Below are 17,204 nucleotides of genomic sequence, written 5' to 3'. Positions count from 1 at the left end.
AGAGGGAAATGGGGGGGTTAAAATCATCCCTCCCCCTCCCCCACATCCTGCACCCACCCATTCCTCCGGCTGCTCAAATAGGACGCATTGCTGTTACCTCTTCCAATGCCAGCACACCCCGGAGCTTCCCCATACTGGTCACATAGGCAAGGTGGAGGCCAAGAAGCGAGAACAGTGTGTGAATCTGCATAGAAAAAGCAGCAGGTCAGCGCACAGTGAGCCCCACACCTCCCCTGCCCTCCCAGCAGCCCTGAGTGGTGGGCAAGGACTAGCCTTGTGCAGGGACGTCTGTTCCACCAGCTGGAAAGGGGACTGGTCAATACAGCAGCAATCAAAGCAGACAGGCTGGCTCAACTGCTCCTGCTCCCAGGCCTCAATCTGTGGAGTAGAGCAAAGTAGTCACCCAATACCTCAGGTAAAAGGCTTGGAGCCCAAGCAACCCTACTAGCTGGGAATCCTGAAACATGCAACTGAAATATGCAGCAAACTAGCACAGACATTCCAGATCACTAAACCCCTCCCTTCTCCCCAGGGTACAATGCCAGGCTCCAAATCAACCTTCAGCCTCAAGCACTAGCACCCCACTTTCTCCTTCACCACCACCCCCCAAGTGCCCCAAACACCTGTTATTTTCAAGCTATCTTTTCAGTCTTTCCCCTCCACCCGTGAAACCTGACTGCTTGCCATTCCTCACACAAGTCTTCTGGCTTCTGCGCTGGTCAACTGCATTTCCCTTACCTGCCCACCCTGCACCCACTCTGTACTCTTGCCACTCCCAGGCCAATGTGTTTTGCCCCTTTTTCAATTCCTGCAGCACTCCGCTGTTCTCTCCTTTTCGGAAAAGGCATGGCCTGTGCTCACTCTTGTATTGGCATTTGTCTCACCTCTGCCCACCGGACACGAACTCCTGGAGAGTGTTACTGGTATGGATGGGTGCCTGTTGTGAAGACACTGGCACCTTTTCCTTTTACACAGTATAGTGTGCCAGATATTTGTTGGGTTTGAAGAGCTGTGCTGGGGCACAGGGTGCTTAGTGGACTTGAGCAAAGCCATCTTTTTTGTTTGTTTTGTTTATGACAGAAGCATTAAAACAGGAAGGACAACTCTCTTGATTTAGACACGATGCTCCAGTCATCAAGCTTCTAAAGAATCCAGGATGGCTCTGGCTTTTAAAAACGAATCTAAAATTTTCTGAAACTTTCCTCTTCTCTTACTGAAGGTTCACATGGGGACTGACCGGCTCTCACAGCACAGGATGGTGACCACTTAGCAGGTATGTCATGGAGCTGATTTATTTGTGACAGCAGCCACCTTGCCAACCCTGGACCTTTCCATGATCGTTTCTGGCCTCCCCTAGTTCCATTTCTGCCTTCCCTTAAGGAACAACAATAACAGGACCTGTATCAAGCACTTTCTCTGTGCTGGACATTACTCCAACTGCACAGAGGTGGAGCTGGGCTTCTGACCTTGACTGCTGGTAGTGTTCTAGGTACCCCCAGCTCTTGTCCAAGGGGAGGAGTATGTCTGTTCTTGAGTCTGAACTTGAAAAAGCTAAGCCTCAGTTACAAACAGGAGCTCTAACTGTGTTACTAACAATGTAGCAGAATTAAGTCATAGCAGGGGCTTCTGGAGACCCATAATTGAATTCTTTCAATATTCCCGTGGGTATCATCTTGATATTGCCAAGGGTGTCACCTTGATCTAGTCTGAAAACCATGTTCAAAATCATCTGAAGTCTGACTCCAATTGGATCCTATTCCTCCAAAATGTCAGCGAGTCACATGGGAGCTGGGAGCTGTGTAAAGTCTCCTTTGGGAAAGATAAACTAAAAAGGTAGACCTGTTATCTTTTTGTCCCTGGCAGCACTTTATTTTCAGCAGTTATTAAGTAGCCTCATTGATCAACTAGCTGGCGTTCTCTTTGGTGTGTTAACAGCAACAAAAAGCATTATTATTGGGTTTAGCACCCTACTTCTTAATTGCAGATATGACACATCTGATTCCTGCTTATGGACCTAAGAATGATTTTTCTTTTTCCTTTGTGATCATCTGTTTGACTTTTCCGTAAGTCATTTATCAGAAGTGTCTGTGTTTTGAGGGGTGGCAAGGGGAGAAAGAAGTTTCCTTTCTCTCTTGTCACTCCCCACTCCTTCCTCCAACCCTGGAGTACTTTTACTTTTCAGCACTTATTTATTCCGGATGTCCAATAAGATATTAATTCTAAAATAATATGCATTATGGTTTTGTCAGCTACAAAGCATGAGTCTGCAGTCTCATTTACTAAATGGAATGGCCACTGATGGACACTGTTGTGTCTGCACACCCTCTAGGGTGTGTCCCCATTAGTGCTGCTCCCAATTACTGCTCTATATTCTATTACTGCTCAGAGGTTGGAAAGGAGGCATAACCATGGAGACAGGTGAAGGCCGTTCAGTGTGCTCGACTTTCTTGCTCATGGACTTGATAACTAGTTTTCTTGGGAAATAGGCATTTGTCCCAAGAGGCAGCACTGTGAATACTTGTCCTCAGGTTATGTTTCTTCTCAGTCCTGCTTCCTGGCATTCCCTAGTTGTCCACTATCTCAGGGCCCTGGTGGATCAGTACAGGAACCTCTACCAGGTGCTGATTTCACCTTTACAGCCTCAGTGCTGTTTCTCCACATTGGGATGTGTAAGTGCTGGTGCCCGGTGCTCCGCCTTCCTGCATAGTCTCTGCCTGTCCAGAATGTCCCTAATGCCTACAAGATCTGAGGTTCATCTTAGCAGCATGGGCTCATCGATGCACGGAGACTCAAAGCATCCCTCTTTTCCAATGACAGTGGTCCTTCTGAGGATACTATCAGGGCTCCCCACCTCTGCGCAATGTGCCCATCCCCATCGCCATAGTCATGCCTCCTTTCCCACCTCTCAAATGCTTTCCCACCCAGACTCGCATTTTATTCTTACACCAACACAAAGAAGAAGACAGAAAAAGATGAGCAATATCTTCATTTGACAGAACAGCCCACCCCAGGTTGCTGTTTCCCTTACTTACCTCTTCAGGTGACATGTTATCCACTAAATCCGTTGAATCCTAGAGAAGAAAGATATAGGTCCAAGTTCTTTCCTAATGGAATTATAGTCATGACACTCTGGCCAGGGCCACAGATGTCTGCTTTCAATTCACCATCCCTTCCATGTCTCCTTGGTGGGACCCCTTCCCTCCTGATCTAAGGACCAGGCAAGTTCCCTTTCCCCTGTCATGCCCCCACCCACGCCCACCTCCATCCATCTCTCACCTGTCTTGTTTCCTTCTTTGTGGGGCGAGTTTTGCCCAGCAAGCAGCACAGCAGAGACTGAAAGATGGAGCGCCTTTGACCTGAGGAGTGGGGAACAGATGGAAATGGAAACAAAGCAATTCCTACCCTTCCTGGGAGGAAATAGCCAGGCGCTCCCAAGTGGTTCCCTGACACTATGCCGCCACCATAGACACCCTCTCTTGTGTCCTCCTAAATAAGCCCTGGCCCCTCTCCTTGGGGCAGCAATATGGAGGCTCAGTGAACAGGAACCCTCTCCCACCACCCTAGCCTCCCCCCTCCTCAGGGTAGCAGCCCTTCGACTCAATGAATGTGCACGATGGGAGAATCTTCACCTGCAGGCTCCGGTGCTTCTGGCTGCTGTTTGAGGCCTGGCAGGGGCCCATTGGGCTCTTCGGGAGGCAGTGGAACAGTAGGAATGGGGTGAGGAGGAGGAAGTGGAGGCAGCTGTAAGGAGCAGTAAAAATTCTCAGTCCCGGAGAATTCTCAGTGACTTGGGCTTTCCTGCCTTTACCGGCGGCGGGTGTCCTGGGAAATCCATCTAATTCCATCCTTCCTCCCCATTTCAGAATTCCTGTATCCCTCTGAATTCTCATCCGTACCATCATTCACAACTTTACCTCCTTCAGTCCTTCCGACCGAGGGGCACTGCTCTCTTTGACTTTCTAAATGACCAGCATCTCCATTCCCTCTTCCTACTTTCCCTTTGTCTCAATCTCTCCTGCTCCCCCGGCCCTTCCCAGCCTGGTCACCTCGGATTTCCCAGAGAGATCTTCATCTTCATCCTCATCCACAAAGGCGAAGGACTCCGGTCGGCCTCGGGGCGAGGAGCCCTGTTGCCCCTCCCCAGCCTGCCGCGCCTTCCCGTCAAAAGGCAGCTCTGACAGCTTCCTGGCCAGGTCCCGGGCTTCCCGCAGCCTCCGCTCAGGACACAGGTGGCGCTGCAGGAGGGCCTGTAGCTCTGACCGCTCCACGGAGCCCAGCAGGATCATTGACTCTGGGGGCGATCCAAGCTTAGCCCGAGGGCCTGCTGATTACCAGCCCCCTACTCGCCACCTCCACCCCGCTCAGCAGGGACAGAAAACCAGCACCCATGCTTCCATTTTTTTTTTTTTTTTTTACCTTTTCTTCCTAAAAACTCATTTCACAAATCTTGCATGGTTGACCTGACTCAATCCTTTCTATTTCATCACCTAGTACATACAGAGACCCAATTGATAGTACACTAATTGGTGTTAATTTGTGCTTATTTTGATATAGCCTGTTTGCAAATAGGTGAACTTGGTATTAAAATAGGCTAATCAACCCTGTCTCCAAACAAGAAATATTAAAGGGCATCCATGTAGGCTGAGATGTGAATATACTTTGAAATAAGTCTACAAGGTTATTTAATTCTTTAGCGTCTGAGTCCTTCTAGGATATAAACAACACGCCTACTTTTTCTGGGAAGGTCAACATTCTGCGACTGTAATTAACATTTTCGTTAAGTTTTAAGGCCATACAATTGCAGCAATGTTATTGGAGATACATCTTACCATTAAGTCTTAGTCATTATCATGGTGGCTGTACCACTGCTCCAATGAAGAGCCCCTAGTGTACAAGCCACTTAGAGGTATTGGGGATTTGGAAAAAATTAAAACTGACCTAAGTTGAGCAATTTGAATACTCTGATTATCTGAAATCAGAACTATTTTAATGCTCAAAATGGCCTGCCACAGTTCTTCTCAGTTACAGTAATTCAAACATCAGGCAAGTATTTATTTAATATTTAGTAAAAGTCTACAAGGAGGCAGTCTGACGGAGATGGAAGTTATAGTCTCCACCCTCAAGGAATACCCAGTCTAGTGAGGAAGATCAGATATAGAGATATAAATCACAGTAAGAAATAACACAGAGCAAGATTAAGTGCCAATGGTGGGTGGAAAGGATGGTGAATGAAGGAAGGGAAGGCTGAAGACCCAGCTTACTAAAACCATTCACTCCTTCATATGAAAGTTTTATCTGCTCTTCCAGTTGGACATTAAAGAACAGTGATTATTTAGCTAAGTAGCAAAAAGAACCACATAAGGGCCTGTAAAACTTACAACTGGGCCTCATTATTCATGGATTCCCTATTTGTGAATTCACCCATTTGTAACCCAAAATCAATACTCATGATGCTTCCTGTCATTCACAGATGTGCACAGAGCAGCAAAAAAATATGGGTTGCCCCATGCACATATTCTTGAGCTGAGGCTAAACGAAGTGATGCTATACCTTTTTCCTTCCCAGCTTTTATATTGCAAACAAGTGTTCTTTTCGTGGTCCATTTACTGCCACATTTTTAACATATTTTGTGTTTTGTGTTTTTCTTTTGCTGTTTCAAATTGCCCCCAAGCATAAAGGCTGTGATGTGCCTTAAGGAGAAAATAAGTGAGTTATGTAAGCTTTGTCGAGGCATGAGCTATCGTTCTGCTGGCTGTAAATTTAATCTGAATGAATCAACAATATATACTCAATAAGGTGTCTTTAAAGAGGAACATTCACAAAACAAATTTATGAATCAATTAGTGGAAGAGAATGGTGTGACCAGGGGCTTGCAGGAACCTAACCCTGTATGTCTTCTAGGAGCAATGGCTCAGTGTAGTATCCCTAATTCAGTGTTTGTGGTGACTTTATAGAACATAACAACAACGAATAAGAGAATGAACTGTATTTCTTTAGTTGGTTTTTAACTGTGTTGTGCCTGTGCTATGAGTGTATTTTACCTTTCTCAGGATGATCTTCCCTAAGGAGCACAGGCTGGGTCTCCTATAGCAGACCGAATAGCCCCTACAGACAAACCCCACACCACAATGCCTCCTGTCTGACCTCTATGGAGCCCAAGTTCAGGTCACTAATTCAAGGGTTGTCTTCCTTCCTTCCCACTGACCTTTTGAATCAACCAGTGGTAAAGTCTTGACGGTGGTGGTCTGAAGCAGGGTTTGCAACTCCCCATATGTGCAAGAAGCTGAAACAAACTTCACGTCACGTACCATGATGTCTTCAACAAAGATTGTAAATTTGCTATAGAAGGAGAAAGCATAGGGGGTTAGCCCTCCACCATATGCCCATCCCTTTGCTGGCCTTTCCGCTCCTTCTGTGAGGGGTGCCATTTTGTCATTCACAATATTTATTAAGTACATGGGGAAATAAAAATAAGTCAAAAGCAGTGCTTGCAAACATTGACCCTATCTGCAATCTCAACCTCAGCATCTCCCACCCCCACCGCATCAAGGCTGAACTAATTCCAGCTGGTGCCCCTGACCTGAGCTGGTTCCAACCAAGGTCAGGCAAGTAGGGTAGCTTCTTGACCTGGATGATGCTGTCATAGAGGGAGGGCTGCAGGCTCTGAGCCACCATATTGGCCAAGATAACAGCCACCATCATGGGAAGGATGTGGGCAATCTGACCCGTTAATTCGAAGCAAATCACAGCTGTGGAGACTGTGTGGGACACTGCACCCGTCAGTGCTGCTGCTCCTAGAATGAGACACAGGAATGTACTGGTGGATTAGAGCTGCAGTTCTTGGCATGCAGGACACATGGTGATGTGACGAGAGTGACAGAGTGGGTCAGTGCCAACACTCCAAGATAACCATTTGTCAATAGTAGGAGCTTCACAAAGGTAGAAATTTTGTCTAATCGCTTCTCTGATATGTTTGCTAGTGCCTAGAACACTGTTTGGCGCGTTGCTACTTACTTAACAAATAAGTGTGCAGGGGGTGGGGGGAAGTAGGGGCTAGAATGCTGGACTATTAGAAAATCATCATTTTGATCTCATTCCATGACCTTTGACAAGTTATGAAATCATTGTGTGTGCCCACATTGTCATTTCTAAAACAAAGATAGTGATGTCTTATCCATTCCTGGTTTTTGTATCATTCTTTTCAATATATTTTTAAATTATTAATTTCAGAGAGAGGAAGGGAGAGGGGGAGAGAGACAGAAACATCAATGATGAGAAAGAATCATTGATTGTCTGCCTCCTGCATGTTCCCCACCAGCCCACAACCCAGGCATGTGCCCTGACCAGGACTTAAACCATGATTTCCTGGTTCATGGGTCAATGCTTAACCACTAGCCAAACCGGCCAGGCAAAAGTTTGTATCAGTCTTAACTGACCATTTTAAAACCCAGTTATGACATTCTACTTTGGACCTCAGGTTTTGAGCCAACAATTTATGGGAGAGTAAAATCACCGTATGGCAATAAAACTGGTTAGTGCTCCTCTATCTAGGGGAGCATGGCCTTATTTGTTATGGGATTTCGGTAAAAAGAAAAAGGAGGGAGGAGGTGTAGCAGTTCTGGGGATTTGTATTGGTCACTGTGTTAGACATAGGTTTTGGTTGGATGGGCTAATAGATTTAATGAAAAAAACATCAGAGATTCATAGAGTTTTATGGCTGTAAAATATCTGAGAAGTCACTTCTGAAGAAACTAAGGCTCAGAAAGGCAGCTAACTTGTCCATGACCATCCAGGTGACACGGGCCAGGTGTTCCTTAGCTCCAGAGCCCGTGTTCCTTAGCTCTTAGTCATGTGCTTTTAAGTCCCATCAATACTGGCCTATCTGCAAGGTGAATGTAGTTGAGCCAGTCACATGCATTGTTGTTTCCATGATTCTTTGGAAGAAAAAAAAAGCCCTTACCAAATATTCAGATACAATCCTAGGTACTTTTATCTCTATTGTCTTATTTAATCCCCATAATCCCTCTTTTACATGAAGAAACGAAATCTCATAGACAGACATTCAATGACAGTCAGAATCAAGGGTTGATTATTTGAATACAAGTTGAATTAAATAGCATTAAATTAAAACCATATTGTATAGCCTGGAATGAAGATGTCATGGGAGAGTTGGAGTGTGGGTATTTGAGGGACTCAAATATTTAGTTTCAAGAGGGTGAAATGTGTCTCACCAATTACTGCGTAGCCCCCAGGTAGGATCTTGTAGATGATGCCATCAAATAAGATACCATCAGGAAATATCATGGCCATGATCTCTCCTACCAGCCTTCCAAATGCAGCTCCTAGACAGAGACAAAAGGAAAGTGCTGAGAGATCCAAACTGCTTATCCTCTGTATTCCCTCCTCAGGCACTAAGACCAAATACAGGCCCCCAGAACTCCAGGCCTTTCCTTATTTTCCCAGTACCCTAGATTGTAGCTATCAGTACAATCCCAGGCTCCCCATCAGAACTCACCTAGCACAAACACAGGCATGAAGCCTCCGCAGGGTATGGGCATAGTGGTGGCCACGATGGACATCCAGAACTGGGGTAAAAAGAGGCATCAGGATACCCTCTCAACTCTGCCCAACACACACACACACACACACACACACACACACACACACACACACTCAACCCCTTTCCCGCTATCCTCCTCCTGCCTGCTTTAAGAACCACAGAAATGCTGGAATGGCTCATCCTTCTGAAAGCTATCATGTCTACCCCACTTCCTCCAGAAGCAAGAAACATGGAGTTCTCAGGCTAAGAGATCACAACACTATAAGAAAGTTCCTCCATATGGTTAACCCCAAACCCTCCTACTTGGAGTGACTATGTTTGCCTTTATTCAATCTGCAAGGAGTGGGACCTCAGAGGTTCTCTGTCACTGCCCCCAAAGGGCCCTAGCCCATGCAGCCTCTTTGATTTGAACAGTCACCTCAATAGAAGAGCTTGAAACTCTTGAAGCTGAAAGATATCTTTTCCGAGTCAGATTGTTTCTGAAAAAGATCCCCAGTTGGAAGTGGCAGACACCTTAAAGTCTTAGTGACTTACTGTGTGACTAATTGAGCTTTAATGTAGTTATATACAAAGCCATTTATATGGTGAACCTCACAGGGGAAACTGGAGCAACTGTCCTGTCTGAGCCATTTCCTGTGACATCAAATGACTTTAAACAAAGGATCAAAAAATCTGACCCCACCCTAGCCATACAGGAAGGGCACCTTGAGAAAGCCAGGTGAGTCAGCCAGTGTAATAGAAAGGATCTTCAAGGCCCACCTTGTCAGGTAGTATGCCAATTGAAACTGGGATAATTTTAGAAAAAGCAATATGTGCATTTTGTGGCAAAGAATACAAAGAATTGAGAAATAGAGTGGAAAAAGGAGAAGTGCTTGAACTTTAATGAGACATAGTATATAAATTAATTAATAGATTTACATATCATTTCAAAATAAGCAAGCCAATCTTGGAAAAAGGATCTCAAACTAAGATCAGAACGAATTGCCAGGAACAAAATATTTATTATTAAAAAACTGCACCAATTGCATTGAATACTAATGAGAAGTAAATTTCTCGATTTCCTGAACCTTAGAAAGAATTCCCTTGATTCAGGGCTGACCTCAAGAGGACATGACAAAGGCTCTGAGAAGGTTTCATCCCAGAAACTCTGGAATGAGGCAAAACACATTGTTCTTCACGTCAGAATATCTGTTTTTAAACAGCTGAAATGGAAAAGTTGAATACACAAAGAGAATATAGACTGAGAAGTCCTTGAGTGTATCGTTATCTTTGCTTTCTCTCTGTACTGGCATAGTGCTCAGGAAATGTAGGTAGGATGTAGATAGGTAGGTGAGTAGGTGAGTAGAAGGGAGGAAAGAATGAAAGAAACAAGAGAGCTTGGTCAAATAGTATTCATGCAAAACAGAAAACACTTCTGACAGCTAATATTTGCTAAAATACCCAACAGTATTATTCAAGGGGAATGTGAGGTTAAACTGCAGGTGATCAGATATAACTGGAGGCCACCATTTCCGACTTTCTGGAGACAGAGTTCTAGGCAACTTGCAGTTTAAGCTTCTTAAGTTCCTTTGACCTATGCTAGTTTGAGACCCCTAGAACTGTTCTGTACCATATCTTTGGAATAAGCACATAAGGGATTTTGCAAAGTCATAGGGATTTGTAGGCTCAGGGCAATCTGAAAGCTTCAGTATTACAGATAACAGGTGGCGGGCAGGTCTGATTTCAGAGGATGAACTTTAGATTAGCCTCCAAGATATGAGGAAGAACATAGAGGACATAGGAGTATCAACTCCTATAGCACGAAGAATAGCACATAAGACTAGCCAAAATTTTGAGCTATTAGCACATGAAAGGGAAGGTCAGGATGCAATGCAAGTGATTGGAACACAATTAACTCCCAAGATTTTAAATTAGGGAGATGGGAAACTAGAGAGCCAAGATCACAGATTCTACTTTATTTAGACCCTTCACAAGAAGGAGTGATTTGAAGATTAGGCAAAAATGAATTCTCCGGAGCCTCAGGCTGTGCTGAGAACTTCGTGACACTGGGTAATCATGTTAGACTTATTGAAAGGGAAACTGAGAAGTTGTAATTATATTTCAAACGCATTGTGAAACCTCCTGACTTACAACATAATGACACTTTTCATGTCTTAAGATTGAGGAAGTTGGAGGTTCCCTTCCTCAATATTATTAAAGACCTGAACGAAGACTTTTAACAGCCTGCACTTATGCAGCCAGAAGACCACATGAATTTTAAATCAGACTGTGGGAAAGCAGTTCTAGTCACTGTTATATTTTGATTCAGCTATGTAGCTGATGGCCCACACTCTGGAAAAACTAAAGGTATGTTTATGTGTCCAATGATAGGACAGTGGAAAATAGTGACAACTAAGTAATACGGATTTATAGCCATGATGATTTTATGTTTATAAATATTATAGAAAATAATAGGCCTAATGCAAACGGTTGGGCTTGAAATATAGCCCAGAAAGTGTGTGAATTCCTTTTCCTGATGTACTAATGATATACAAATTTTCAAGGATATAATTCAGTGAAAAATTAATAATAGTGACATACAGTTGAGTTTTTCTATGTCATCCAGTAAATTTCTCAGAATAAATTTTAATCGGTGAAGTGGTAGGTTTCCAGATATATACATGGGAATCCTGGGAGGTGAGGTGAGGTGTGGGGGAAATGCTGAAAATATACATTATTTTGTTTCTCTAAAATACTTCAAAAGCTTGACACTTTAAAAGTACACATGTCCCCAACTTTACCATATAGTTCAGTCTAGAGGAATACCAGAAATCACAATTATTATCATTGAATAATAAATTCTGAAATGCCATCAAAACTTGGACTTGGTTACAGCTGATGGGTTTGTATACTCAACAACAATTATAGGAAGTTGAGATTTATAAATTAGAGAAGATGAAGTTTATAAAGAAAGCCCCTCCCAACCCCCCCCCCCCAAAAAAAATCCTTAACAAGATACTTTAAACTGCTTTATGATAAAAATATCAAATATTTTGAAGGAAGAAACAAAAATTTAATAAAGCAGGTATGCAAAATGTGGAAGCTATAGATCCAGTTAACCCATGTGGAGTGAAATAGGGAAAAACATACACAATTACAGCTTCTAGAAACCCACAGCAAATCCTGGGAATGTAAGTTACAAAGTTGGAACCTAGTGTGTTAAAGTGCCTGATATCGCTAAATCATCGACAAGTGCATTAAATGAGCAGCAACAAAAAGAAAAAAACTAAAAATAATTTTTTTCAAGCATAAGATTTGCCAAAGATCAGCAATCAAGTACTTGGCACATAGAAGGTATATAACATTTATTGAATAAATGAGTAAGTGAACCCACTATAGCTATTACAATATAAAAGTTATTTAGTGACTCATATTCTGGTGAAATACAGATTCATAAAAAGTATCATGAATAAGTTAATAGCAGAATATTCAAAAGCATGAAACTTCAGTGTGGACAGACTTTTAAATGAGAGCCCTAATACACAGAGGAACATGTTGGATTATTCAGGCAAGACTTACTATTAGTAATAAGGCAATCATCAAAAAAGAAAACAAATGCAATCGGCAGTAGTAACAGATGTGACAACCAGGGGTGGAAATTAAAATATCTTTGTATAGGTAATAATTGAGAAGTCTATATATTTATACTTGACATCATACTTGACATGCAGATATGAAAAAGAATTGACGTAAAAAGAGATCGGCTTTTGTTTCCTAACTGGAGTTAGAAGAAAGTGGTTTGAGAATGGCAAAACCCTCATGGCCTCACTACCTAACAGGGAATAATAACATTTATAAAAATTGTTTATAGTCACTAATAAAATTGATTGAAATATTTTATCTCTTTTGCAAGTCTAGAAAACAGATTACCCACTAGACTGGGGGAAATGGATATGTAAATCAGCTAGAAATGGAGAATCGGATACAAGGAGAATGAAGTGCCTAATTATCTAATATGTGGGGGGCTTTGGTTCATTTACATGAGCTTTTTACACAGTTACCTATTTTGCTGAACTCTATCTTGCCCTTGTTTATTTGGCTGCTGTGATGTCTTAATAATTTAGTGAGTGGAACATTTGGAAAGGTTATAATAATTATGGTAATATCACTAAGTTGACATGAATGGAACAATTAACCTACAAAAATGAGCAACTTGTGCTATGGTTTCCAAGCTAATTCTTTTTAAGTTGGATGAACACCAGATGCAGTTTCACCCTTTCTTACCCTATGCAAACCCTGGATTCCTAGGTTGAAAACAAACAGAAGCTTAGGGAGTCAGGAGTGTAGGGAGAGGTACCTTCATGATAAAGAAGAGGAAAACAATGATGACAACGTTGACCTGTGGGTGGATCCACACAGCTGACCGGCCCAGGCTTTCAGGGTCACCCAGGTGTTTTACCCACGTGTTGTTGTCAAACAGGGTACTGATTGCTTCACGAGGCATCAACTGTAAAAGGGGGAACAAAGGGGGGTAGTTCTTCAGGGATGCTTAGTCCTTCCTCTTTTTAAAGAACTGACTTCCAGTCTTGCTTTTCAAGGGTCCCTTCTGCTCTTCTCTCATGGATAGATTTTATCCTTGGCCAAAAGCCTGAGGGACATCTGTATTGTTTCCCTTTTTCCATGTGGCCCAGTCCTGGCTTAGTCCCTATCATAAGCTCAGTGACCTGACTCCACCCTCAGGCTCCCTTGCGGCTGACCTCTCCAGCCATGAATTGACCCATTCCTGGTGGAAACGTGCACGAGGCGATGACAAAGGTGACAATTCCAGGGTACAACAGGCGGCTGAAAAAGAAATAGAATGAATGGTCCCCTGAATTTAGTCAACTCATAGTGGATGCCACACTGAATTCTGGGAAGCTGAAGTTTTCTGTGGTCTCCTGTAGTCTCAGTTCTTTAAACAGAGTATCTTTCCACCAAAATACCATTTTTAAAGGGGAAACCACACCACTCACCTCCTTTATATAGTATCAGGGCTTCTGCATTTTATCACAAGGCACCGAAAGGCATTTAATACCTTCCACATAGATTTAAAAGGAGGAACTCATGGAGAAACCAGAAAGTAAGTGGGAAGGACTGAGTAAGGGCAGTGACTCACTGCTTAGCAAGAAACTGGCTGAGGGCCTTGTGCTTTCGGACACCGAGCATGACTTGGCGATGCAAATACACAAATACAGCTCCCAGGAACCCACAGCAAATCCTGAGGGTGTAAATTATACAGAAATGAAGTCCCCATCCCTAAGACCTACCCATGGGGAACAAATACCAGGCATCTGCCTTCCCTTTCTACCCACCTCTCCCCAACAATTTATGCTTCTCCTATGTAAACCCCACCTTCTCCCCAGCTTGGGTCCCTTCTAATCCTAAGATACACCCACCCCCATCTCACCACTCCCTGAGGAGGTGACCCCACTGACCCAATGACGGCAAAAGCTGGCAGCTCCTGCAGGTCAAAGGGGAAATCCATTCGAAAATTTGTTCTGAAGAGAGCAGTGATGGTATCTAAAGGATGGAAAGGCCAAGGATTATGGTGGGAGTGTCACAAAAACCCACTGAGAGGGAACCAGAAGTCATCAGCTTTAAGGATCAACCCCTTCTTCCTCCAAGCCCAACATCTACTCTTCTATTAATTTCTTTTTTCTATGCACAAGCAGTACTCCATTATTCCTTGTCCTATATCCTTGGGTCTTGGTCCCACTTCCCAAATAAAGCCATTCATTCCTTTTCTGCACTGCCTCATGGAGCCTCCCTGTTCAGGTGCCTCCACCCCAGGGCCCCATTACCAGCGTCCTTGTTCCACACGGCCAGCACACGGAAAACAAAGGCACTGAACGTGGCTGCAAAGAACCCTCGCCAGTAGTTGTGCACAGCAAAGTAGGTAGAAGTGACCTCAATGCTGAACAACACTCCTGTAGGGGCATGAATGTAGGGTCAGGTGCAGGCAAGTGTGAAAAGCTCTTTCCCACACTCCCACCCTGTAGACCTGTTGGAGTCTGTGCTTATCCTTTTCTCTTGGAGTCCATGCTCTAAAGCATATACCTAGTCATGGTAGCAGCATTGTGTAGGCCAGGGATGTGGTTCAACAAGATACAGAGAGGACAACAGATGAGGATCAGGTGGTCATGCTCTCTCCATCCCTTAGAAAGTAGGGTTGGGTGAGAGTCAGGAAGTCAGATATCCACAAGGATTTAAGGGTCACTAAAAATTTTTTGCAGAAAAGTCATGAGAGAGAAGGAAGGGAGAAAGAGAACAGAAGAGAATAGGATGGGTGGAATTTCAGAAAACTGAGTGAGGGAATGGGGAATCTGGGGCAGACAGAGCTTTGCCAACCACCCTTCTGCCCCTGCTCCTCAAATCACACCAGGTTAAGGCAGCTGCCTTCTTTCCCTAAAAGGAGGATTCGACACAGTAAAGAATCAGGTGGAGAAAGTCTCTCTTCTTTACCAGTAACAGAACCACAGTCAGCTTTGATTTGCCTGGGTATAAACTATCCAACTTATGAATATTTTACAACCATTTATTGAAATCCTAGGCTAGATTTTCTTTCCCACAATGAGGTTCTGGGACACTTCCTCTAACCGTCTGTCACTTTATACTCAGGAATGAGAACTAATTTTAATATTAGCCTGAGCCAAACAGAAAATGTGCTAGGAAACAAGGCAGTAAAAACACAAACAGCCTCTGGAAGTGCTCTGATCTCTTAAGTTCTGTAACATCGCTCTCTTCTCCCACCCTGGATGCTCTTCTTGTTTCTCCTCTGCCTCCCTTGCCTCTGTCCCACCCAAGGCCTTGGCCTTGGTCTCCTATTCTTGTTACTCAGAGATGCACTTTGTCTCTCAAGTTCATTTATGCTCATAGATTCAACCAGTACCTATAAGCTACTGATTAACAAAACTATGGTTTTAGCCCAGTTCGTGAACTTCAGACTTACCAACCCAGTTGCCCGTTTGATATCACTTGGATATGCCACAGGAACTTTATATCCCACATATGCAAAGTGAAAATTATCAACTCCCCACACCTGTTTACTTCATATATTCCCTAGCTTGGTTACTACCACTAACCACCCAAATATCCTTACTATAAATGTGAGAGTTAGCCTAGATTCCTCCTTCTGTCTTATCCTGCATATCCTCACATAAAATCAATCACCAGGTTGCATCAGTTTTACTTTCTATTGCCCATATATATCATCCTCATTTCTGTCTCTTCTGCCTCTGACTAGTCAGTCTCTTGTCATCTGGCATCATGACAATGACAGTAGTCTTCTTGTTCATCTTGGATTAAACCTGTTAATCCACAAGCCAGCTCTATCCTGCACACTCCTGTCAATGGGATTGGATCACCCTATAAAGCTGGCCATGGTCCTTCCTTGTTCAAAATTCTTCAAGGGCTCCCCTTCGCTGTGACAGCATTTCCCAAAGTCAGGTCCATGAGATGCTATGAGGCCCTTGAGAAGGTCCTTGCAAAATGGATTCTGTGGGGTTGCCAGGTGGGAGTGGGGGGGGGGGCAAGTAAAAATAAAGTCATATGTTATTTTATTCAACAAGAGTGTACTGCCCAGCTGGCGTGGCTCAGTGGTTGAGTGTCAACCTATGAACCAGGAGGTCACAGTTCGATTCCCGATCAGGGCACTTGCCTGGGTTGCGGGCTTAATCCCCAGTGGGGGAGTGCAGGAGGCAGTTGATCAATGATTCTCTCCCATCACTGATGTTTCTATCTCGCTCTCCCTCTCTGAAATCAATAAAAAATATTAAAAAATAAATTAAAAAGTTTTTAAAAAGTAAATTTTAAAAAAAAAGGATTTTGTGGGAAATGCTGAACTTGCGCCACATTTTGTATATTTACACTGCACGTCAGCATATCAAACATTCTGGTAACTTTTCCAGTTTAAAAAACACAGGATTTTCCAACTTATTTGACCTCAGAATCCCTTTTACACATTCCTTCTATTAACACCATGAATACTGTGCTCTGTAAAAACATATTTGGGCAAATTCTAGCCTAGAGAATAAATAAAATCTACTTTCTTGTGCAAGGCTTATGGGGACCTTCATGAGTTAGCCCCCATTTACCTGCCCAGATTCATTTCGTTATTCCTCCCCTGTATCTTCTAGCAATACTCTTTGACTGTCATTATAGCCTCCAGAGTTTTAATGTTGTTTCTTCTGCCCAGAATACCCTGTTCTGGCTGTCTTACCTAAGTGTCAGATCAAGCATCATCGCTTGTAAAGTTCAATTGACAAGCCCCCACCCCGTATCCAGGCAGCTTAGCAGAAGGCTCCCATTGCACTTGCCCAGGCTGCCAAGGAGACACTTCTGTGAGTGATGGTCTCCTTGCCTGCCTGTCTACCCTTTCAAGGTGAACTCCTTGAGAGCACAGGGTCCAGCACAGAGCCCAGAGGGCAGCACAGAGCACATGTAACAGAAGCAAAAATGTGTTTGTCATTTTGGTAGAATGCTGAAGTCTATTTCTTTCATCAGTGTAAGCCTGCAAGGAATTAACAGTTGACTAAATAGTGAATAAATGATCTTAATAGTAATTTTTTCTTTCAGAGTTAGTCTATGTTCATAAAATGAAACCAGTCAAGTAATGTTACCTGCAAGT

General features: G+C 43.4%; 1 protein-coding gene across 3 annotated transcripts in view; it reads right to left on the bottom strand.

The window, feature by feature from the left end:
* Window positions 1-17,204, bottom strand: part of CLCN1 (chloride voltage-gated channel 1) — a 29,303-nt gene that overhangs the window by 2,156 nt on the left and 9,943 nt on the right. For all 3 annotated transcript variants that reach the window (XM_059712054.1, XM_059712053.1, XM_059712052.1), the window contains exons 8-22: window positions 14,380-14,505; window positions 14,014-14,098; window positions 13,695-13,796; window positions 13,297-13,381; window positions 12,897-13,046; window positions 8,516-8,585; window positions 8,232-8,342; window positions 6,581-6,794; window positions 6,206-6,339; window positions 4,047-4,291; window positions 3,630-3,741; window positions 3,277-3,356; window positions 3,033-3,071; window positions 274-378; window positions 98-184 (exon numbers count right to left, since the gene is read on the bottom strand). In XM_059712054.1, coding sequence (XP_059568037.1) covers window positions 98-184; window positions 274-378; window positions 3,033-3,071; window positions 3,277-3,356; window positions 3,630-3,741; window positions 4,047-4,291; window positions 6,206-6,339; window positions 6,581-6,794; window positions 8,232-8,342; window positions 8,516-8,585; window positions 12,897-13,046; window positions 13,297-13,381; window positions 13,695-13,796; window positions 14,014-14,098; window positions 14,380-14,505 — 1,745 coding nt within the window. The remainder of the gene's footprint in view (window positions 1-97; window positions 185-273; window positions 379-3,032; window positions 3,072-3,276; window positions 3,357-3,629; window positions 3,742-4,046; window positions 4,292-6,205; window positions 6,340-6,580; window positions 6,795-8,231; window positions 8,343-8,515; window positions 8,586-12,896; window positions 13,047-13,296; window positions 13,382-13,694; window positions 13,797-14,013; window positions 14,099-14,379; window positions 14,506-17,204) is intronic.

This window comes from Myotis daubentonii, chromosome 10, assembly GCF_963259705.1.
Source record: "Myotis daubentonii chromosome 10, mMyoDau2.1, whole genome shotgun sequence".
NCBI classification, from domain to species: domain Eukaryota; kingdom Metazoa; phylum Chordata; class Mammalia; order Chiroptera; family Vespertilionidae; genus Myotis; species Myotis daubentonii.
The sequence above is the reverse complement of the archived record's forward strand: the minus strand, read 5'-3'. Positions and strand labels throughout refer to the sequence as shown.